Below are 24,062 nucleotides of genomic sequence, written 5' to 3' on the forward strand. Positions count from 1 at the left end.
TGTTGTCAATTCCTATTCTTTCAGGGGGGAGTGGGAGTGTGTAACTACTGATTTCTGTTGGTTATTTTGTTTTTATCTTTTATATTGTGAAGTACCTATATAATAGTAACTTTTGTGGGCTTTGGGACAAAGTTGCCAATGTAGTAATGAAATGATGGGCAACAATTACAATTGCTAAACAATTTGGGTAGGCAGTAGATGGAACTGTCTCAATGAATATGAATTCGTATTCATATTCAACTTTGTTCTATTTCATGTCCAGCTTCAAATGAGTAACCTTGCATTCCGAAAAGTTCTTTGTAACCCAACAGCCTGCATATACTTACTTACATTAAAAGTAATCATATTAAAAATAATCATGTTTAATTTAGCATTCATGAGCATTCAAACCATTTCATGCACATTCTCAGCACTTCTTGAAACTCTGTAAAGTAGATTAGTTGAAAAATAAGTTGGTGTAAGAATAGATATTACTTAGTGTCATGCCACGATCTGAGATCTACATAGCAATAGCAGTCTATCAGATTTGAGAACTTCAATAAAAGAAGTCAAACAAATACATGCCCACCTAAAGGAAAATGTTCATTATTTTTTTAAAGACAATCAGAAACTCTTCAATTTTCTGAGTGTCTTTTTAAAGATTATGTAAATCTTCCAGTTTTTCACTTGTTTGAGAAGTTTCCTTTTTTCTGTTAAGCACAGCAAATTAGTGACACAGAAATTGCTATGTAGACTGACACAATTTGTTCTCTAATAGAGAATTTGACACATCAGATTAGAAATCTAACATGGATGTAATTAATTAAAAAATACTTCCAACTTCTGGAAAACTTTGAAAAACAGTCTATGCCAAACCAATTCCATGCTTTCATCATTTACTCATCGGGTATTTATGTAATTGAGGTTGTTCAAATTTTCTCATTTTTCATTTTTTGGAATTACATAATAACAACGCTTTTCTTTTTATTGAATGAGAATTCACGTCATGCTTTTCAGTTGCTGTAAACATTTATAAACCTGTTTTTACAAATAGGACAAAACTACAGTTAAAAAATCCACTTATAACAGCTTGGATCCGGAACAATATCAAACAAATATAAAATATAATATAATATAATATAATATAAAATATAATATAATACAAATATAAAAACAAATCTTTGGTGCTCCTCTAGTGCTTCTCAATGTAAATTGGGAACAAAACCATCATGAGATTCACTGAGTACTGTTTCTGTGATTAGGTGCCCAGCAGATGATTGCCAGGTTTCTGAAAGCTGAAATAATATCTAGACTGAAGAACTGGCTCTTGGGATGTGAAGGAACAGAGCCACCTTCCATTTTTTAATTCAGTTTCGTCTTTGGCTATTAGGCGGTTAAAGAAGCAATCCTATGTCTCCTATACAGCGTCTGGGGGAGATAGGATTGTTCAATTTCCTGGCTCCGAGTTCAGAGCCAGGGCTCCAAGCTCAGAGCCAGGAAACTGGGCTCCCCACTCCCTCCCCTTCATGGCTGGTGCAGACAGAACCACACTGGCTACCTCTCCGCACTCACAAAACAGAGCATGGAGATGGGGAAAGGGAGGCGTTCCTGGGGGCAAGGAGGGGAGACCAGGGCAGCAGGCATTTGAGAAATCCTATGGCTGCCCCACCCTCCTTCCCTCCCCCTCCCTGAAGCCTCTGCTAGACGGGCAAAAATGCCCATCTAGCTTAAATGCAGAGTGGGAGGCACAAGGCGCCTCCCGCTCTGCATAGGATACTCTGAATTCAGAGGCTTACAAGAACCCAAGACACAACCCATAGGATTGCGCTCTAAATCTTGTGTGTGTGCGCGCGCGCGCGTGTGTGTGTGTGTGTGTGTGTGTGCGTGTGCTGTTTCAGCCCAAAGGTCAAAGTTTTAGTTAGGGATTATAGAAGTCAGTATGTTTGCTCAGGAAGCCAAAAGTTTGGAGGAGTCTCAAGTCAAAAGTTTAGGTAGATATAGGAAAGGAGAAAAAGTTCACAGGAGGTTCAACAGAAGGTCAGGGGAGGAGCTTAGGAAAAGAGATTTAGAGCAAAGGTGAAGACGAAACTACCCCCCTGATTGGTTGGAGTGGGGGAGGAAAAATAATGTTAAGATAAAAGCCTAGGGAAAAGCAAGCAGAAACAGAGAAAAACAGAGAAAATGAAGGAAAGAAGGCCAGAATGGGTGAAAGCTGCTGGAATTAGAAAACTGGTTGAGACAATCCTGGACTTCTGGCAGTAAGGTATTGCTTCTTCAAGGGACCAGATAAAACAGGGACACAGTCTTGAGAGGTTAGCTGGATGCATTTATCCCTGGTTATTTTTATTACCCTTTTGCTCATGACTTGTTTTGTGTGTGTGTGTTCATTCAGATTTTAAGACTTTTTCTTATTAACATGCTTCTTCAGTAAACTTTTAAACTTTGTGGTTTCCTTACTTTTTGAGTTACCCACCCTACATCTAATAGCCAACCCTCACACTGCCTAGATACCTGAGCCCAACATAGTTTTAAGGCTGATTTGGTAGAGGCAGTCAGAGAAAAAGGAAAGGTTTTCACCTGGTATTAGCAAAAAGGGCCACATAGGAAGGGAAGGGCAAAAAGGAGTAGAGTACATTATTTTGCCAGTTTGCTGTTCCACTCATGGAATAGGGCATTGCTAGGCCACGACACAGGGGGGTGGCAACAGGGGACTGGGATTTTTGACAACAGAGAAACCTTTTCACCAGTTAAAATCCCAGGGCAACCCAGATGACTTTCTCTCAATATGGTTCAATTTTATATCTTATACTGATAAGCCAGAGGGAGGCAGGGCCAGGCCTCTTATAAGGCAGGATGAATCCTCCGGTTCAGGCAGCGGAGTGGGAGTAACAGTAAATTGTACACTCCCCCCATCCCTGCCAGGAGGATCTGCTGCACAGCCAACTACCCCTCTGCCCACCCACCGTGGGAGAGCTTGCACCAGAACTGGAGCATTAAATAAACCAGAGCATTAGCATTCTCTCTATTTATTGCATAGTTTTCCGTATCATAGTCCTTTATTAGACCTAACAAGAATAGGAGTTAAACTTTAAAATGCTGGGAAGCAAAATTTTATTTATTCGTTATGGATTTTTTTGCTTGTGTTTATTGATTTCGTTATGCAGTTGTTAGGTGAAAGCTTAGTCTGCACTTTGCTATTATAAATTAGAGTGATTCCTTACTTCTATGCAGCATTTTTGCTGTAATTTAATGGCGTTCCTGCAAGAGCTGTAGAATGGGACATTTTTTTTAAAAAATGCCACATTAAATAGGATGGGTGGTTCACAAGATGACTTGTAAAATGAGACAAGTATATGGTAATCTGCTTTGGGACTGGGATATATATATATATATGATTTGAATCACAATAGTCCAGCCAGTATATGATACAACGTTACATTAAGATAATAGCAACTCCAGCAAATAAGTTTTCCTAACATTCACATCAAGACTTGAAAATGCATCCCTTCTATTTTGTGCTCCCAGCCAGGATTAAGATAAATTGGGGATTCAAAACCAGAGAGGTCTCTTAGTTTAGGTTTAATGCTCTGCAGTTTTTCCATTTGTGATGTTTATCTAACTCAGTTGTGATTCCATTAACTTGCTTTAGTGTTTAAACAGAAACTGTCATCATGATAGGTAAGTTCTAAGGTATGAATGACTCTTTAATGCAAATGGATGACTGTCGACAATTTCCCCCCTCCTTTTTCTATATAAGGTCATTTGTGTAGAAAGAGAGCCTTCATTTTTAGAGTGTTTGCTTCTCCTGTTGATTATTCCGCTGAAGTCTGTATCTATGCTACCAGAGTTATTTGTGCTGGTTATTTATTTTAATGTCATCTGGAAGATTAAGATTTCAAATTAATAACAGGGCATGGGAGCACCCAATCTCCCAAACAACAAATGCTTCATGCCTGCAGACCTAAAAAGAAGAGGAAACAGGGCACAACATGTGGATTATAAGTACTGTGAGCAATAATAACAATTTACAGGCACTGGAAAAAAACAGTTAAGATGTGCAATAAAAATGTGTGTGTTTATTTTTTAAAAAAAATTAACTCGCCTTTCAGGATGCACTGCCCTCACAAGGCAGCTGACAATATTACAAAAATATCAATACACAAATCACAGTTAAAACTCATGCACACAGCAGTAGCAGCAGTAACTGCTAATGATTTTTAAGCACCAAATGCAGACTAGAATAAACATGTCCCCAGGATTTTTATGAAAGCCAGCAGTGATGAGGCCGCACATATCTTCCTGGGGAGGGAGTTCCAAAGCTGTGGGGCCACCTTCTACCCGCCAGCCTAATGGCACTTGCTGGTAGGCCAGCGAGTAGGGCCTCTGGTGTTGATCTTAATGGTCGGGCAGGCTCATACAAATGTAGGTGGTTCTTCAAATAATGTGGTCCCAAGCCGCTTAGAGCCTTCAAGGCAAAAGCCAGTGTAACCCATGCTTCAGTTGTTGCTCCCAGCATTGTTAAAAGAAAGCTGCCCCAGAGGGAAGGCCCTCAGACTCTATGTTATTCACAGCTATGCTTGCTTGTTTTTAGGATACAAGCAATTAAGAATGAAGATTTAGATTCCTGCACAAGAAGTCTGCAGCAACTGTAAAAGGACGGTGAGCTCACTGGGTTTTTTTCCTCTTCTTCTGTGCACCCTGTTAATAGCTGAAGGAAACTTGTGACTTCCTTGCTGCTATGAAGCAAAAGCAACCAGACTGTCAATAATATCAATATTACTATCACTTGACTCTATATTACTGTGTTGTGTAGCAATGAGAATTATTTTTATGAGAATGTTATTTGATAACATTTAAATGTTATCTCTGATGTTGTTTCTTTTCTTTGTTACTGCAAATATGGATGGGAATCACACTATCAGAAAAGACTGAAACTCCCCACTTCTCCTATCTAATGCAGAGATATTGTGGGTTACACCACCACCTTGAATTAGGCCCAGAAACTAACAAGCAGCCAGTATAAAATGATACAGAATAGGAGTAATATGATCCAAACAGCTAGCTCTCATAAGCATTCTAAGGGCGCAATCCTATGGGGATAGGCGGCTGCCTCTGAACTCGGAGGTGACCATCTATCCAATGCAGGGCAGGAGAAGCACGGAGGGGATCGTTCCCTCCGCGCTTCTCCTGCACTGCATTTGTGGCTAGACAGCTTATTTCAGCTATCTAGCTGCAGGAAGGCAGAGCAGGGCAAGGAGACTGCTGGACGACACATAGGATGTATCATACCGGCATTTCTACCTTCCCTGCCCCAGAACGCCCCATTTTGGCTGCTCTGTGCTCCTTTTCCAAGCACGGAGCTTGAGGCTGTTCCACGCTGCCTGCGAGGAAGCGCAGAAGGGGGGGGAAGGTCGGTTCTCCAGGAACCCACATATCCTATGGCCGTCTAGCCGGTTACTAGGGGCCATAGGATTGCTCCCTCCCTGCCATATTCTATATTGAATTGTCTTCAATTGTATTGAATTGTCTTCAAGGGCAATTCAATGTAGAGTGCGTTACAGTAGTCTAACCTGGACATAACCAAGGCATGTATCACTGTATCACCATTAACAAATAAGTAAGAAAACCCCCAAACCTAGATTTGTGTTATAGTACCATTTTTTCTTGACGTTGAACTGATGTTCTCCATTTCTATTCCTTATCAAAAGTGATTCCTTGTTAGCACCAGCCATCTTTAGAGAAACAACAAAAAGGCAAATGGGGACACAAACATGAGAAACCATAACAGAGAGCAAACTTCCAGAGACTGTTGAGAAACTTCAGTGGGTACAAAGTACAGAGGCAAGACTGTTAACTGGTATATTCACCAGAAGTTGCACTGACTATTAATTTGTTTCCAGGCAAAATCAAATGGATAGTTTTGGATTTAAATCCCTGAATAGGTTGGGATTGAGGTTAATGGGAGACCACCTGTACTTGCCCTATTGTTAAAGTTAGAGGCCCTGCTTGAAGCGTCCCCACCTCATGAGGTGTAGTAGATAGAAACATGGGCCTTTTCGACTGAAAGGTTAAAAAGTACTTGAAAGCTGAAAGTACTTGAAAGGTCGTCACAGAGAGGATCTCTTCTCAATCATCCCAGAATGCAGGACATGGAATAATGGGCTCAAGCTACAGGAAGCCAGATTCTGGTTGAACATCGGGAAAAACGTCTTGACTGTTAGTGCAATACGACAACGGAACCCATTACCTAGGGAGGTAGTGGGCTCTCCCACACTGGAAGCATTCAAGATGAAGCTGGACAGCCATCTGTCAGGGGTTGGACTCGATGGTCTTATAGGCTCCTTCCAATCCTACTATTCTATGATTCTATGACTGTAGCACCTCATTTTTGGAATTCTCTACTACCTCTGAAGCATTATCATTACAATTATCTATACTAGAGTGGGTAACTTAGTGCCTTCCAGATGTTTTGGACTACAGCTCCCATGATCACTGACCATTCCCCATGCTTGCGGAGTGGGGGAAAAGCACCCCAAACCTCAATGAAGACTTAGCAGGACTGACTGAGGGGTGGGGGGAAAGAGAGAAAATGAGGGGAGGGTGCACAGAATGCAGTTTTCTGGAAGAGGGCATGACTGGCTGGCTGGAACCCTGAACAGGAGCACTCCGTACTGCAACATTTTGTTGCAGGTTCCACTTGTCCTCCCTAACTGCAGCTAGGCAGCAGCTAAATACGTTTTTTTTAATCCCGTCTGGCTTTTAGCCTCACAAAAAGCAAAGGTAGCCACATTGGTCATAAGTAAAATTCCAAAATCCTTATTAGTGTAATACCTTTATTGGGCCAACTTAAGTTACCAAAACAGAAAACAAAACAAAAACCCTGCACTAATATCAATTTGGTTTCCATTTGTATACCACCGCTGACTGGATTCATTTTACTATTATACATTGCAAATTTTTACATGACTTTATCGTTATTGAGGTATGTTGTTTACCATCTTGGGAGCCATTTGAGAGGAGCAAGGAAGAAATAGGTTAATTCATTAAGGGCATAATCCTATGCATGTTTAGACAGAGAAAAGGCCTACAACTCCCAGCATTCCCCAGCCAGAAAAGCTGGCTGGGGAATGCTGGGAGTTGTAGGACGTTTTTTCTGTCTAGACATGCACAGGATTGCACCCTTAGAGCACAATCCTATGCATGTTTAGACGGAAAAGAAGTCCTACAACTCCCAGCATAAGCAGCAGCAGCAGCACGGATTTGTAGGGCGTTTTTTCTGTCCAAACATGCATAGGATTGCACCCTTAGAGCACAATCCTATGCATGTTTAGACAGAAAAAAAAGTCCTACAACTCCCAGCATAAGCAGCAGCAGCAGCACGGATTTGTAGGGCGTTTTTTCTGTCCAAACATGCATAGGATTGCACCCTTAGAGCACAATCCTATGCATGTTTAGACAGGAAAAAAAAGTCCTACAACTCCCAGCATAAGCAGCAGCAGCAGGACGGATTTGTAGGCCGTTTTCTCTGTCCAAACATGCATAGGATTGCACCCTTAGAGCACAATCCTATGCATGTTTAGACAGAAAAAAAAGTCCTACAACTCCCAGCATAAGCAGCAGCAGCAGGACGGATTTGTAGGGCGTTTTCTCTGTCCAAACATGCACAGGATTGTGCCCTAGCAGACTTAAAACTGCGGCTGATCAGTGGCCGACCCAAGGCCCTGCCGTCAGCCAGGCTGCTTCTTCACCTGCAGTCTACATGTTCCTGAGCAGGTGCAGAGTGCATTTCCCTCACCCGCAAATCACGCCCCCGCCCAAAAGGCCCCCGCACATGAGGGGAGGAAAAGCACACCGCAAAGGTGCCCTTCCCACGTAGGCCGTGAGCCCCGGCACCTTTTCGCTGCCGGCACCCAGCGGAAAAGACGCCCTCGCAGGCGGCGGCTGGTCGCGGCGGGAGCTCTGCCGCCGATTCCCGCCCCTCAGGCGCCTTCCCTTGCCGGCAGGCCGCCAGGGGACGCTCCGCTGTCGCCCGGGCTGCCTCTGGCCCGGCCGTTACCGCGCGCCCCGGTCGGCGGAGGCAGCGGCGATGGGCGAAGCCGAGAGCTCGGCTGGGGCGCCGGACGTGAAGCCGCCCTGCGCCGCCGTCGGGCCGGTGTCCGCGCCGGAGCCCGCCCTGCAGGCGGCGTCTGAGGAGGCGGCGGCGGCGGCGGGCGTCTCCTGCGCGGCAGCCGCGGCGGCGGCGATGACAACCGCGGCGGCTCCTCCTCCGCCGCCGCCGCCGCTGCCCGTGCCGCCGCTGCCCGTGGTGTGGAGCCCGGAGGTGGAGGTGTGCCTCTTCCACGCCATGCTGGGTCACAAGCCCGTCGGTGAGAGACGGCGGAGGGTAGGCCGCGGCGCAAGCCTCGGCCTCGAGTGGGGGCGCTGGCCGAGGCAGGGAGATCGGGAGCGGGGTGGGCCGGGGAGGGTTCAAGCCTCCTCCGCAGGAATAGACGGGGAGAATTTATATTCGTCGGTGAGCCCCCAGAGGCCATTTCCTGCCCGCTCTTTGCCCATTCGCCGCGCCCGACGGATCTCAAAAAACACTTGATGCTCGTTGTTGCTTCCCTCGACATTTTTTTTTTTTTAAAAAAAACCTCTTTGCTGCACGGTTGATTATTGATGTTCTGTAATGTATTTTGCTTGCTTCCATCCTGGTTGGCTGCAAGATGGATCTCCGCCGTTTGAAGGCACGCTCGTGGGCAGGTCGCCGCGCAATCCTATTTGTTTGCCGTAACTGCTTGGGCTTACAGCCCTGATCTCTCCGTGTGCATGTGCATCTGTATATCTCACCATCTATGTGCGTAGCGGCACACTCAAAAGAGTAGTAACATGGAGACAGGCCCCTCGCCTGAGGACTTTACGGCCAAGTAATCCGTGTTAGTCGTTGGAAGGCCTTCGGGTGGGGGGTGGGTTTTATCTTTGTTTGTATTTATTTATATAGCAACGATGGTCTTGTAGGCTCCTTGCAACCCTATGAAATCGGCTTGCATGGTGCTTAACAGAATACGAGAGGGCAGGTCTCTGCTGTGGGGAGCTTCCAGTTTAAACTTCCAACGGGGATCTTATGAAGGCATTCCGCCTGCTCGCGTGAGGTCCAACAGTGGGGAGGGGATGTGGGCACGCATGCAAACCCTGCCCCGAAGGTCCCCGTCTGTGACTTTCCCATGTTGAGGGAGGGCCCTTAGCTCAGTGATAGGGCACATGATTTGCATGCAGAATGTCCCAGGTTCAGTCTCTGGCATTTCCAGGTAAGGCTGGAAAAACTCCTTCCCGAAACCTTGGAGAGCCGTTGCTGCCAATCAGTGTCAGTAATACTGGGCTAGATGGGCAAGTGGCCTGACTCAGTATAAAGCAGCTTCCTATGTTCCTTAGGCCCAAAGAGGGCTTTTCTACTTGCATTTGCTTGAATTCTTGTAGACGTCTATATGATTGGGAACCCTGATAAAGCAGGGTTCCCAATTGTGCAGAGACTTTTACTCACATCCAAGAGAACACGAGTAGGAACGCTCTTCAGACGTTCCCCCTCAACATAGGAAAGTCGGGGACTGAGAGCATGGGAACGTTGGGGGTGGGGCTTGCAGGTGCACCCACATCTCACACAAGCAGGCTGAATGCCTGCATAGGTCTAAAGGGGAAACAGGAGGGGAAGGGGAGGCAGGGATAAACAGGGAAGCAATATGTAGGCATTTCTCTTACGTGTGCTTAAGCTTAGTTGAAATTAGTGCAGATACAAGAGTGTGGCACTGCGAAGCCCCTACTCTACTTTCATCCAGAGTGATACTAAGCTGATTTAATCAGAAGCAAATGAGAACATGCTCATTAGTGAGGCCGAAATCCTAAGCATAGTTCATTTAGGAGTAAAGTTTCATTGAATTCTGGGTGACATAGTAAGAATGCATGGGATTGGGCTGTTAACGTTCTACCTCAGGGGCAGGCAGAACATAGATTGGGATCCACTGGTAGATCTCTGGAGGATTTGCAGTAGGTCTCTTAAGTGTTTATGACTCCCAAGAGCATGTACAGTTGCAAGGGAAAAAGAAAAAGAGGCATGGCTGGCCTCGTGCTGACTGATTATCTTTCAGCCTCTGCGTTCCTTATCTGTAAATTAGGAATACCAGTTGGTTGCTTTTGACCACGTCTTCGTTCAGGTCTACTGACTGGGATTAGAGAATTATAGAGTCCCTGATCTCTGATAACTCACAAGTAGATTTGGATATATGCCTGTGAGTGGTTCATGGGGTGCTCTGGTTGGTAGGCCTCGGCATTCTACTAAAAAACAAAATAGATCCCGCAAGACAGAAGTCTGCCTACCCCTAGTCTACCTTCCTCCCAAGGCAGATACCTCAGCTTGTTTGGCTTATTCTAAAAACTGGGGGAAAACATTTCTCTGACTTAAGCTCTGTTCAGATAGAACACTGTCTACAATGCTAAATTATGTTCATTTATTTTTCCCTGCCCTGGAGAAAGCAGCTGAGTTCTTGATTGTTCTCAGTGTGGCAGCCACTGTAGGGCTTTTTCACAAGTGACATTAAAAGCACCTTTTCTACTTTTCTCTGGTGCTGTCTGTGTGAACTTGGGAGAATTAACATTTGTGGAGGGGTCCTGTACTTGATCAATAGAGGGCTGTGCATTTCATGAACCTTTGTATGTCTTCTGTACACACATGTCTGGTCTTCTTGAAGTTCATTGCAGCTTTGCAAATACATTTGCAAAAATTGCTGATTTGCTAATATTCACTAGCTTGCTTCCCACACATACAGTGGCGAGAAAAGTTTGTGCATCCTAATGATAATGACGGAAATTCCATAGTTTTACCACAATAGGCTTTGTGACTCAAAACCAGTCCTTTTCTAAATATCCAGTAGAGTTTATATTAACCAATTCTGTGTCTTGTGAAATAAAACGATGTATAAATTAGGGCTTTCATGCAAATTCATGCAAACAATGAGAACTTAAGAGTCAGGGTATGTGCAAAAGTGAACCCCTGGTTGCATCAGCTCAATTAAAGGGAATAATTAGAATCAGGTGTTTAAGTAATTACGTAGATCTGCAGGGGTGAATTTGAGAGGCCCTATAAAAGGATCAGAAACTTTGTGAGTTTGGTCTTCACTGTACAGTTGTGTGGAAACACGTCATGCCATGATCAAAAGCCATCTCTGAGGACCTCAGAAAAGCAGTCATTGCTGCTCATCAGTCTAGAAAGGGTTACAAAACCATTTCTAAGGATTTGAGGTACCACCAATCTACTGTCAGACGGATAGCCTACAAATGGAGAAGGTTCAAGACCACAGTCACTCTACCCAGGAGCAGTCATCCTACCAAAATCTCTCCAAGAATCACAAATCGGCACATCATCCAGGAAGTAAAAAAGAACCCCAGAGTAACATCCAAGGATCTGCAGGCCACTCTCACTTTGCCTAATGTGAGTGTTCATGACTCAGTGATCAGAAAAAGACTGAACAATGGGAAGTTCATGGGAAGTTAGCTAGGAGGACACCACTGCTCTCTAAAAAGAACATTGTTGCCCGTCTGAAGTTCACTAAAGATCACATAGATGATCCCCAAGACTTCTGGAACAATGTTCTCTGGACAGACGAGTCAAAGGTAGAACCTTTTGGCCTCAATGAGAAACATGTTTGACAAAAAATAAACACTGGGTTCAAACAGGAGAACCTCATCCCAACTGTCAACATGGTAGTGGGAATGTGATGATTTGGGCCTGCTTTGCTGCCTCAGTACCTGGATGGCTTGCCATCATTGACACAACCATGAACACTGCAATGTATCAGAAGATTCTAGAGGAGAATGTCAGGCCATCTGTCCGTGAGCTGAAGCTGAACCAAAAGTAGGTCATGCAACAAGACAATGATCCTAAACATACAAGCAGATCTACAAAGGAATGGCTTTGGAAGAAGAAATTCCATGTTTTAGAGTGGCCTAGTTAAAGTCCAGACCTAAACCCCATTGAAATGTTGTGGCAGGACCTGAAGCAAGCTGTTCATGCAAGAAAGCCCTCAAATGTCACTGAGTTGAAGTAGTTCTGTAAGGAGGAATGGGCCAAAATTCCTCAAAATCGCTGTGAGAGACTGACCAACAGTTATAGGAAACGCTTACTTGAAGTCATTGCTGCTCAAAGGGGTGCCACTAGGCACTGAATCTAAAGGTTCACATACTTTTTTACATGGATATTGAATGCTGAATCTGTTGTGGATAAATAAACGTTGAAAAAGTATCATGTTCTTGTGTCATTTGTTTAATCAGCTTATCTATTGTTCTTTATCTAGGATTATGGGGTTAGATTAACATTTTAGGTTGGAAATAATGTGACAATCCTAAGGGTTTCACAAACTTTTCTCACCGCTGTAGCTATGTTAAGTCATTTGTGGCCAAAAGAGAGAGTGCCAACTTTTATAGCATCTTCCCTGCTTGATTGCCTGAAGGCAGTTCTTAACCTGCCATAGGCAAGCCAATGAGTGGCTGTTTTACAGGCCTGTATTATTGATCCTCCATGGAGCTATACATTTTTGGACTAAGAAACTCAGGAGAGGACCTGACATCCCTCACTGTGTTTGCATTATAATTGTATTTATTCTTTTTTGTTTGTTTGTTACTTTCAACCGTGACATTTTATTGCCCACATGTTGTGAAAGGTTCTTGTATAAACCACAGGCTACATTTTCATAATCAGATGCTTGTTTTGTGATGTAGTGCAAAAATCCACCTTGGTGAAACTAGTTTCCTTTTTTCTTTTTCCTCCTTACCCACTCCCTTTTACTCCTTCAGGTGTGAATCGCCATTTTCACATGATCTGTATCAGAGATAAGTTCAGTCAGAATATCGGGAGGCAGATTTCTTCCAAAGTCATCTGGGACCACTTGAGCACCATGTATGACATGCAAGCACTGGTGAGTATTGCCCAAAAGAAAACTGAGTTGGGTAGCTGCTGCTGATGATCCACAGGTCAGTGGCCCAGTCAGTATGCTCAGATGTACTGTGTGGCACTGCAAGCAGAATCGGGCATGGTAGAGGGTAGATGGCTGTGTTTCCCCTAATTAGTGCAAGGCCATCCTGTGCTACATTCTCCTGTTTGAAGAGGAACAGTTTGCCGCGTTGTCATTCCTCCCACTCTCTGTGCTCTGTTGAATCCCAGAACTACATATTTACATGAGAGCACACAAATCCCTAGTGAGATGAGTCCACACTAGTTGTTTTTGCTAGCCTCAGGTTGATTCTAAGGTCTCAGTGGCCTGTGGACACTTCCGAATGTGAGACCTATTAGCAGTTTTTATAGCAATACCATTTGATATTTATATAGCATGGGAAATATTTGATCCTGGTACTGTTTCATAGCTCTGTCTTTTTCAGTGCAGTCCTATACAAGTCTACTCTAAAGTAAGCCCTATTGAGCCCAATGAGACATGCAAGAAGCCATGGTCATGTTTGGTCTGGAGCTCTGTCCCTGGTAACTTTTGATTCAGCGTGCACTGCTTATATTGTGCAGCATTTCCTAAAGCTAGCTGTCCAGAGCAGATAGGCAGTTCTTGTAGCCAATACAGATATATAGTCTGGGTTGTACACAATTGCTGTCACTCTTTTGACAATACTCTGATCCAGGGGAGGCTTCCATCAGCAGGATGGGGAGGGAGGCAATTATAAAACTTCAGCATTATTATTATGTTATGATTATCAGATGATATTCAAGAAATTATAATATAATTTACAGTTTAACAAATAAGAGATAGCAGTCATTGGATTGGATTCCAAGAGCCATAAGTGGAATGAAAATAGCTGCAGGCACTGTCATGCAAATGCTTGCGCAGGAACTTGCACAAGAGTTTGCATGGTGCTCTAATGCAGGCGTGGGCAGAAAGTAGATCTCCAGATGTTTGGGGCTTCACCTCCCAGTCTTCCTAACCATTGGCCATGCTGGCAGGGGCTTCTGGGAGTTGAAGTCCAAAACATCTGGAGATCTACCCTTCTTCCCACCCCTGCTCTAGTGAACTCCTTTGCAGATCTCATGTTTGCTCAAATGGAAGAATGTTTTTGCATTTAGTTTCACTTTCTTACCCAAAGCTTTAACAGAAAGTGAAACACATTCCTTCTATAAATAGAATACACCATCTGCATGCAGATGAGCACTTTTGGATTCAACCCATTGTTGAAAAGAAAGGCCAAAGGAGGAAAAGGCTATCAATGGCTACTAGTCCTGATGGTTATGTGCAGCCTCCAGTATCAGAGGCAGTATGCCTATGTTCACCACTTGCTGGGGAACATGGGCAAGAGGGTGTTGTTACATTAGTGTTCTGCTTGTGGGTTTCCTGCAGACAGCTGGTTAGCCACTGTGTGAACAGAATGCTGAACTAGATGGACCCTTGATCTGATCCAGCATGGCTCTTCTTATGTTCTTATGTTCATATTTAATAGTTTCCTTTTCATTTATTATTACAGTAATACACCAGAACCAAAATGGCATAAAAAATGAACCACAAGTGTGACTTTTCGTGTCCCATGCCAGCCAAAATCTCTTCCTGCCAATTAATCAACTAAACCTGTGGTTCATTTGTTGGCCTTTTAAAACTTGCAGCCCTACATTTTGTATCCATCCAAATTTTTGTTCCATTGCACCATGAGGGCATAGTTATGCAAGAGAGCAATCCTAACCTCCAGGTCTGCTGGAGAGAGGAGCTCCTCTAGTGGGTGGGGGCATGTCCCTCCCAGAGACCTCAGTTATCCCTGCAGAAAGCTCAGTGGTGTAGATCCACTGATGGTCCCAAATGAGGCATTCTGTGGGTAGGTGGCCTTGGATCCAGTGGATCCAAAGCCCATTTATTATGCTAGCCTGGAGTTGGTGTAGTTCTCCCTCCCCTCCCCCCAATACCAATTTGGAGTGGGGGGTTAAAAAAAATAACTGCTGGTAAGAGGAGGAAAAAAAAAACCTGTCCCACCCTTTGAAATTACGGATCATCTGCCACTTTACTCTGCACCCCCATCCCAACTAGAATTACTCTGTGCAGCATGTAACTTATTTAATACCATGGCATCTGATACAGCAAGAAGCAAAACACCTTTTGAACTTCAAACATTCTAATTGATACCCATTCTGTGCTTGCAAGATCTTTCTAAATTATATATCTGTACCATTCCATTAAAAATTAAGCAGGGATTTTGCATGTGTCATACTTGAAAAATATGGGTGTCTAAATGATTCTGGGGGAGCAGGGAGGGGGTTATTTCTCTTTACTTGTTGACCTGCAGTTAACTTTGGTAACAAATGATTCTAAATCTTGTGTGATGATTATAAAAATCTTACTTTTACATTTGTTTAGAACAATCTGAATTGTTTGCATAACCAAATTATTTAAAGATACATTTTTTTAAATCTCTAAGCATGAATCTGAGATTCTTCCCTTCCCCAACTCAGAGAAAAACTTCATCCTTCCTGAAGAAATTATTCAAGAGGTAAAAGAAGGTGAGACCGAATGGCAGTTTTTATAACAACACCACTTGGTATTTATATAGCACAGTAAATATTTGATCCTGGCACTGTTTCACAGGTCAGTCTTTATCAGTGTGCAATTCTGTACATGTCTACTCAGAAGTAAGCTCCAATAAGTCCTATGTACTTATTCCCATATAAGTATGTATAAGGGACTTAGTCCCTTGTAAGTTTGTATAAGATTGGAGACTTACAGTGCAATCTGATACATTTTTATTCAGAGGACAGTCCCACTGTGTTCAGTGGGACTTACTCCAGGTAAGTGTGCATAGGATTACTATAACCCCATCCATTTTAAAGGGACTCAGTCCTGAGTAAGTGTGTATAGCACTGCTGCCTAAGATGTCACACTGGAGAACGTATTTATTTAGGCTCCAATCCTGTGCACACATACCTGGGAGTAAGCCTCACTTAGTGAAACTTACTTCTGTGTAGACATGTCTAGGATTGTGCAGTTAGGGTGCAATCCTATGCATGTTTTGACAGAAAAAAAGTCCTACAATTCCCAGCATGCCCCAGCCTGCATACTGGTAGGACTTTTTCTGTAGAAACATGCATAGGCTTGTTCCTAAAAGTATTTTTTTTAACTACCCTTCATCCTGCCCCGGATACCAGGGCAGTATACAAGAGGTATGAAAAGTCTAAAACATGCCACAAATACCATACAATGAAAAATTAAAACATCACAATAAAAACAACTCAAGAGTCATTAAAACAGCAGAGTGGATTACACATAAACCAGCTTTAAAATGCCTGGGCAACTAACCTGGTGCCAGAATGATAGTAATGTCGGCACTGGTAGGCCTTCTTTGGGGAGGGCATTTCAAGGGTGGGGCACCACCAACAAGAAGTCCCTTTATGCTGCAGTGTTCAAATCTGGCTTGTTTTTTTAATGCTTCTGTTTAAGAAAAAAATGTTATCAAAAGTTAGATTACATTATTTGAAATTTTAAATATCATTAGTAAGCAATAGAAGACTACGGGAGGGGTTTACCCTAAAAGGTGGCCTACAAATATTTTTAAATAAATAAATAAATGTGAGGCTGAATTTTGATGGAACCTTCTATTGCTGGTGTCCAGTTGGGTATGATTAAGCCCTAAATGTAATCGTTTTGACTGTATGTGACTGGCTATATTTTACTGTTTTAGCCACTCAGAGGTCAGGACAATGACTCAACTGGGCTACCATTATACAGAAATGGACTTGTCGGAGTGACTGTGTGTTGCAATTGTTTGTAAGACTTGTTTCTTTGGTGCCTTCTGCACAGAAAACGTATGGCCGATAACCAACTCTGGGAATGCTAGAAGAGGGACTGGTGATCACGTTTGCAGGAAAGAAGGGCAGTGCTGCATAAAGGGTGCTAATGACAAGGCAGAGCCATAATGAAGAAATTATCTATATACTGTACTTTAGCTCAAAAGTTCCTTTTACAGTGATTTTTCTTTTTCTTTTATCCACTCTGGCCATTTTCAGCAGTGCTGTAATTCCATAATCAACTGGTAGGAAGAGAATTTAAAATAAAAACAAACACACATCATGACCAAACAACTGGGATTTGTAGTCATATATTAGACTAGCAACCTTGCACCCCTGGTTTATGGAGGTAATTTTAACATGGTTTCAAGGCCAGCCCTAAGGCAGAGTGTGGTGGCTGTCTCAGGGGGTGAATGCTGCAGAGCAGGGATCAGTGGCAAGTTGTTGGAAGACAGAGTTGTATGTGCCACATGGCCTCCCCTATGACCCTTAAGCTAGCACTGTGCCCTCAGTTTCAGTAGAGGATGTGGTTCCTTGCCAGTGTTGAAGTTAGATTCAACTACCAGTACAGTCAGTTTCTGTACATGGCAGTTGAGGAGGTTTTATTTATTTATTGCTTGCTTGCTTGCATTTATACCCTGCCTTTTTTCCTCTTGCAAGGAACCCATCTTGTCCTTCATCTTAGGCAGAAATATGTGTTGGACCAGCCCTGAATGGCTGGAGTGTGTGTGTGTGGGGGGGGGGGGGGGGATATTCCCAAGATTAAAAATCTTGCACATTCATATTTACAATTTTTGAAGGGAAAATACCATATGTGCTTACATGACAGCTCCCTTGCCCTGTCTTTGCATTTTTCTCCCTCAGGGTACAATCCTATGCATGCGTAGACAGAATAAAGTCCTACAGTTCCCAGCATGTCCCAGCCAGCATGGCTGGCTGAAGGGATGTTGAGAGTTGTAGTAGTTTCTTCTGTGTAAGCATAGATAGGATTGCACCCTTAGTTGCTGTGATCAGCCTCTGCTTTAAACACTCTAGTTTTCCCTCTTACAGGGACCGAAAAAACCTTATTGGAGATGGTGGGTGATGAGCAGTGAATTATCCCTTTAATTCATTGTAGATTATTGTCATGAGCATGCTTAGGAAATCTTGTAGAACTTAACAGAAGTAAGAGGAAAGGGAATTTGAATCAGTGCCTTCACTTCACTCCTAATCTATTCCCGCAGGTAAAGTGATGATTGAAGACGATGTCAAAGAAGAAATAAAAGAAGAGATGGAATCACATGCGGGTCCTGAAGATGGTAATTTTAGCACATGAAAACCATATAATCTATAAGACGTTATTAGCTCTGTAGTGTTCTGAGCCCTGATTTTCAACCACACCACCAGCTGCATATCCTAACGTGCTGGCATATACTGGATTGTGAAATCCAGCCATTTACCCCACAGCTGGTTTAGTGCTAAACCAGAGGTGGGGAGAAAGATATCATAAGAATGAGTTTGAACTTGTGGTTGGGTTGTGCAACAGTTTACTGGACTATGCCCCCTGTTCTGATCTTAGTGGTCCCTGGTCCCCCGTTTTGACTGGCAGTCGCCTTATAGCTTGTGGGGGTCATGTGTGCTAAATCAGTGTTATTAACATTTGGAAATGCTCCATTTGGAAGCACCCTGAGGATCATTTCCTGCATTTCTTTGGAAATATTTCAGGTGCTTTTAATGGTTATATCTGTAGCTAAAGATCTCTCGAATGCAATGTAAGAACCAACTGACATATCTCAGTCTCAGCAGCTTTCGATGCCATCAACCATGGTATCCTTCTGGATACCTTATCTGGGTTGGGCTTAGCAGGCACAGTGTTAAAGTGCTTCCGGTCCTTCCTGGAGGAGCGCTGTCAGAAGGTGGTACTGAGGGACTTTTGTTCCACCCCATGGCCATTAGCCTGTGGGGTGCCACAAGGTTCCATCCTGTCCCCCATCCTTCTTAACATCTACATGAAAGCACTAAGGGGTCATTAGTATGTGGATGATACTCAGCTCTCCTTCTCATTTCCATCTACATATTCCAGGGAGGCTGTCAAACTCTTGAACCAGTGCCTGGAGGCTGTTTTAGGGTGGAAAACTTCATCAGTAAAAATGCACAGATTGATAAATGGCGAATAAAATCGTCTAACAGGTTGATTTAAAAACAAAAAAAAAAAACTATCCTTGAAGTATTTGCAGTACCCAACTGTGCTTTTATTTGTTTTTCCTGTTGTGTCGGTGTGAGGCCAGATAAGACTTTTCACCACCTCAGTTGACATTTGTGCTTTTGATAGTAATTCAGTTTACATAAAACCTGTTTTCTATTAAGGTTTTACATTGCATGATTCTAAAGAGGGGGATTTTCTATTATTGAGATTTAAAATGAGTTGAGTATTTTCTCTTGTATTTAAATTGGCCCACTAGGCTGTTGGTAGCTATGGAACACCAACTCCCATCAGCCCCAGCCAGTATGGCCAGTGGTCTGGGATGATGGGAGTTGTATTGCAACAACATCTGCAGTGTCACAGGCTCCCTGCCCCTGCTTTACACTGAAATGTTAGTATTTGAATTGGGAACTCTAGAAGCAATCCTTTGAAAAGCAGAGTGATAGGAGTGCCAGAGATCCTGTCTCAATGTTCCTCCTCCCCGGCCCTCAGCTGCTTATCTATACAGGCACTGCAGTTCCCACTATCTGTGATACTCCCTGACAGAAGAGTTGTATGGGCTGAGGACAAACTTGCCATTATTTGGCTGGGGTCAGAATCGTAGAAACAATTAATCTGATCTCCATAAAATGGCTTGAGCTTACGGCCCACAAAGCTGACCCTTTGGCCACCTGAAGGGTTAGACAGGCAGCAGTTCTTCATATGGAGCTGTAGCAACCTTCCCCAGCCTCATGCCCTCCAGATGTTTTGGACTACAACTGCCACCATTGGGTATACTGCTGGGGATAATGGGAGCTGAAGGCCAAAACATCTGGTGGCCACCAGGCTGGGGAAGACTGACATAACCCATTGCAATCAAGGGCTTGCATGCACCTAAGCTCGGTCTTTGTGGCCATAATGTGATAGATGTCATCTAAGGCATAACCTTTCATATAATTCTGTTTCAGTATATGCATCTCTCGGAAGCCTAGCAAAAGCAGCTGAAAAACCAAGCAATAAGGAGAAAGAGAGGAGCTCCTCTGAATCTGGATCCAAAGAAGGAGCAGATAAGAGAAAGCGGAACCGAGTCACTGAGAAAGTTTTAAATGCAAACAGCAATCCTTCCAGTCCAAGTGCTGCAAAACGGCGCAGAACATAAGCAGTGGTGAAACAAGACAGGAGCATGTTTTAACTGTGGAGCCTAGGTAGTGAAACGTTTGTAGAGTCCACTTAGCACAAGGTAAAAAAATGAGTGATAAATGAACAGGCTCTGTGGGGTAAGCATGAGTTTGTCTGTCTCCCCTCAGAACAGATGGCTTGCTGGTCAGCAGAAAGGAGCTGAACAGTGCCTTCATCCTCAGAATTTTGGGACGAGAAGGAGGCTGGCAGCTTTACAAACCTGTGTGTTTACTGAGCAAGTCCGGAGGTGGCATTTTTTTTACATACCAGTGGCACACTTCATATTGAACATCACTCCTGGAACAAACATTTGTGAAAACAAGGATGAGTAGTCGATTCAGCTCTGAGTGACTCTGGTGTTGTAGTTGCTGATTTTGGTGACTGCGATAGGGTTGTATCCAACCCTGTTCATCTACCAACACAGCAGGCCCCACTGGCAGAACCAATGCCCTCTCCCCACTGCGGCACCCCAGTTTTGCTCTGGATGGTTGCGGTACCCTCCAGAGCAGATGTGGCGGGGGGAGGCAAAGGCGGCTGTAGGTGTGGAGGACAGGAAGGGGAGGGTCCTCTGCGTGAGCATGCATCCTCTCACATGACATTGGACGTTGCCCATAGTGTCGTAGTGGATTATTGCTCTCTGAGAATTTGTTATTTTAAATGCCAGTCAGTATTGCTGAAAAAGCATACACAAAATGCAGACCACCTGCAAATGAAGAAGGAGCATTCTTTGCTTCGATTATGATCTATTTTGTCTCCTGAAAATTGGAAGTGTAAGTTATTTTTTTCAGTCTGTAGAAGCAAAACAAAGAAGGTAGTATTTCTAGATATAATAGCTTATTAAACATCTTAAAAACAAGCTGAACACTGCTGTCTCACATCTGGATTGCATATTTTCTATAGGAGGCTTAAAGTAAAATACCAATTGTATAAGGGAAGGTTCAGCACAAACTGGTAAGAGTAGAAGAAACGGGAGCCCTTGCCTCAACTGCTTGTACTGTATGAATTACTTAGTTACAAAGTTGCAAGTGTGAGCAGTTCCATTAAAGTCAGAGAAATCACTTGAATGGGAGGCATTTGCCTGATTGAGACAATAATATAAATATGTATTTTGTATTCGTTATTTAATTCAATTTTTTTAAAGCATTATTTTTGGCAGGAGTTCTTAAATGGAGATAACGTTGAAAATAGTAACTTTGTCATGTTACTCTACTTCCAAAAGTAATTTTAACTTCAAATGTTTGGAATTTATATGCAGAGTTGTTAAAAACTGAGATCATTTATCATTTCTGAATGATCAGATAGTAAAATTTCTCCATCTTATTTTGGTGGACTTTGAAAACATATTTTATAAGGAAAACAAAACAAGCAGAGGAATGAACTTGGTTAAAAAGTTGCCCAATTATATCTTTGTGTTAATCTTTGTTATTCAATAAAAGATTCAGCCCATATTTGTTGTGTTGCAGTGCTCTCCTTTTAATAAATGGGATCATAGCAGATGCACTTTAATTTTAACATATATACCAAGTTAAGTTCATTCCAGAGACCTACACAAACAGGAATCAATCTTTCCTGTATCCCAAGGCTGACTAAAGTCTAGTTCTTACAAACAGCAGATGAGGTAACAAAACCTATGCAGGCTTTTCTCCCTTGTCTGGGAGAATTAGAATTAGGCCTATGATGAGTGTGGCATCAGATTGTTCTGTAACAGTGATGAAAGCCATAGTACATAGAGAGGCTATCAATTATGCTGTTCTGTGATTTCGAATTCCACATACAGTATGGTATGTGATAGAGGATTTAGAATCCCCTTTGTGTAAAAAGAACTTTTCTGGCCCTGGCAGTTTTTTAGAATGTTGCCTAATCCTTGCTATTGCAGAAACTCCAATGCAGACTTGGAGCTCCCTGTACACAAGGGGTTCCCCATTCATTTTAATGGTGGGGAAAACAGTGCATACAAAGGGATGCATTTGTAGAGCTGTCCCCTTATTGAAGTAAATAGGAAACCATAGTTGCATACATAGGAGCCTGTATGGACATCAGAGAACATGTGGTCCCTGAATCAGGGGCAAAAGGCTGACTGATGGCACTTCAGTGCTGACTTGTTCTCTCCCCATCACTGATGGTCTTAGTGTCCATAATTCACCACCTGCTACATCTGTCTTGCAACACACACACCCTGCAAAAAAATAATCTCAAATTTTGCAAGACCTTGCACATCTATTCCAGAATGTCACAAATTCTGCAAGTTCGTTCTGGAAAAATAAACACATTTGAATTACTGTTTCAATGTACAAGTTTATAATGTGTGAGGGTTTGAGCACAGAATCTGATCACTTTGACTATCAAAAATATGACCTACATGATTTTTAGTGTATGATTTTTAGCCTTGAGTGGGGAAAGAAAAACGCTTTGCAGATTTATACACTGGTGGATAGCACTGAAGTTGACAAAGTTATTTTGATATATTTTGACTGATGGCACAAGGCTAGATGTAAGAACTCAGCAACTGAAGCTGGGCCCTAAAGATAATTGTGAATTTACTTTTATAGCTTCCCAGAGTCTTACAAGTTGTCAAGTAAATTTTATAGGTTTAATGTTTTTCCACTTCTTTTCCAATGTTTTTCCATGTAATGTAACTTCATCTTAGAAGCAAAGATCTGAACTACATATTTTCCCTGTCAGTTTTGGAGAGCTTTTCGGCCAGATGTTTTGGACTTCAGCTCCCATTAGTTTCAGCCAGCATAGCCAGTGGTCAGGAATGCTGGTAGTTGTAGTCCAAAACATCTGGAGGGCACCAGGTTGGGGAAGTCTGGTTGCGGAGAATACTATTCATTCTTTTTATTGCTGGGAAGAAGATGGTAGCACTTTCGCCTCTGATGCAGCAGTCAGTGCGACATCTTCTAAAAAGCCAACTTAGCACCTGCTTTACCAATTGATCTCACTACAGTTCCAACAACATAGGTATCAACACAGGCAATGAAGAAGGTGGGAAGTTTGTCTGCATTCAATGCATACCCCAATACTTTTTTTTACTTAACTAGTATCCTATCTTGTTTTGGAGAGCTCAGGTTGGTAGATTTGGGGCAGTGGGGGTGTCTTTTCAGGGCATGGCCTAAAGGTATGTGATATAGCAACCTTGCTGAAGCTAAACAGGTCTGGGTCTGGTTGGTGCAAGAGTGGGAGACCATCAGGAAACCCTGTGTATGTTGCCCTATGATGGAAGAAAGGAGGAATATGCATGTAATAAAATTACGTTATACATACCCCTGTGAGAGAAATTGGATCTAGCTCAAGATCACTGAGTGAGCTTCATGCACAAGTGGAGAATTTGAAGCCAAGTCTGACACTCTACTCACATAGCAATCTTGGTCTAGCTTGGACTGGTTCCCCCCATCCATTAGACCGTGGACAATTACGGCACCAGAATGATTTGCGCAGTCTGTATATGGGCAAGAACTGTGTCAGCACAGGGCTCATTATTGCACAGTATTGAGTCAGTGGATAGAGTGTTTTCCACCTTTATAATACTAGAAGATGGGGGCAACACGGAAACTAAATAGTAATAGGTTTAGGACAGATAAAAGGAAATACTTCTACACACATCATTAAATTGTGGGCCTCGCTTCCACAAGATGTGATGGTGGCCATTAGCTTAGGATACCAGATAAAGGAGGAAAAATCAATGGCTGCAACCTCCAAGCTGCAGTAGCAGTCTGCCTTCAAGTAGCAGTTGGGATGCTACTGCAACAGGAAAGGGCTATTGGCTTCCCTGAGGCATCTCTTTGGCAACTGAGAACCGGCATCCTGGACTAGATGGCCCTTTAGTCTGTTCCAGCAGGGCTCTTGTTATGTTCTTCAAGCAGTGTTCCTCTTTGTAGTACATGATGGAAAGGGACCATAGCTCTGGCAGAACATGTTCTTGGCATGCAGGCCCCAGGTACAATTCCTGGCATT

At 43.1% G+C, this 24,062-nt stretch overlaps 1 protein-coding gene and 1 long non-coding RNA gene across 2 annotated transcripts in view; one reads left to right on the forward strand and one right to left on the reverse strand.

Moving 5' to 3' along the window:
- Positions 1-4,031: 4,031 nt before the first annotated feature.
- The window catches only part of LOC146348944 (uncharacterized), a 30,016-nt gene continuing 9,985 nt past the window's right edge, over positions 4,032-24,062 (reverse strand). Inside the window, exons 2-4 of the long non-coding RNA XR_014790757.1 lie at positions 16,281-16,412; positions 5,635-5,711; positions 4,032-4,715 (exon numbers count right to left, since the gene is read on the reverse strand). This is a non-coding gene — a long non-coding RNA (uncharacterized LOC146348944). The remainder of the gene's footprint in view (positions 4,716-5,634; positions 5,712-16,280; positions 16,413-24,062) is intronic.
- Positions 8,001-21,556, forward strand: MRGBP (MRG domain binding protein). Its single transcript, XM_084854366.1, has 5 exons — positions 8,001-8,345; positions 12,802-12,923; positions 15,406-15,487; positions 17,992-18,066; positions 19,898-21,556. The coding sequence occupies exons 1-5, from the start codon at positions 8,066-8,068 to the stop codon at positions 20,086-20,088; spliced, it is 750 nt and encodes a 249-aa protein (XP_084710492.1). The 5' UTR covers positions 8,001-8,065; the 3' UTR covers positions 20,089-21,556.

The sequence above is a fragment of the Heloderma suspectum genome, chromosome 4 (genome assembly GCF_057233095.1).
Source record: "Heloderma suspectum isolate Gila_16-S chromosome 4, 16-S_ref, whole genome shotgun sequence".
Lineage (NCBI taxonomy): Eukaryota > Metazoa > Chordata > Lepidosauria > Squamata > Helodermatidae > Heloderma > Heloderma suspectum.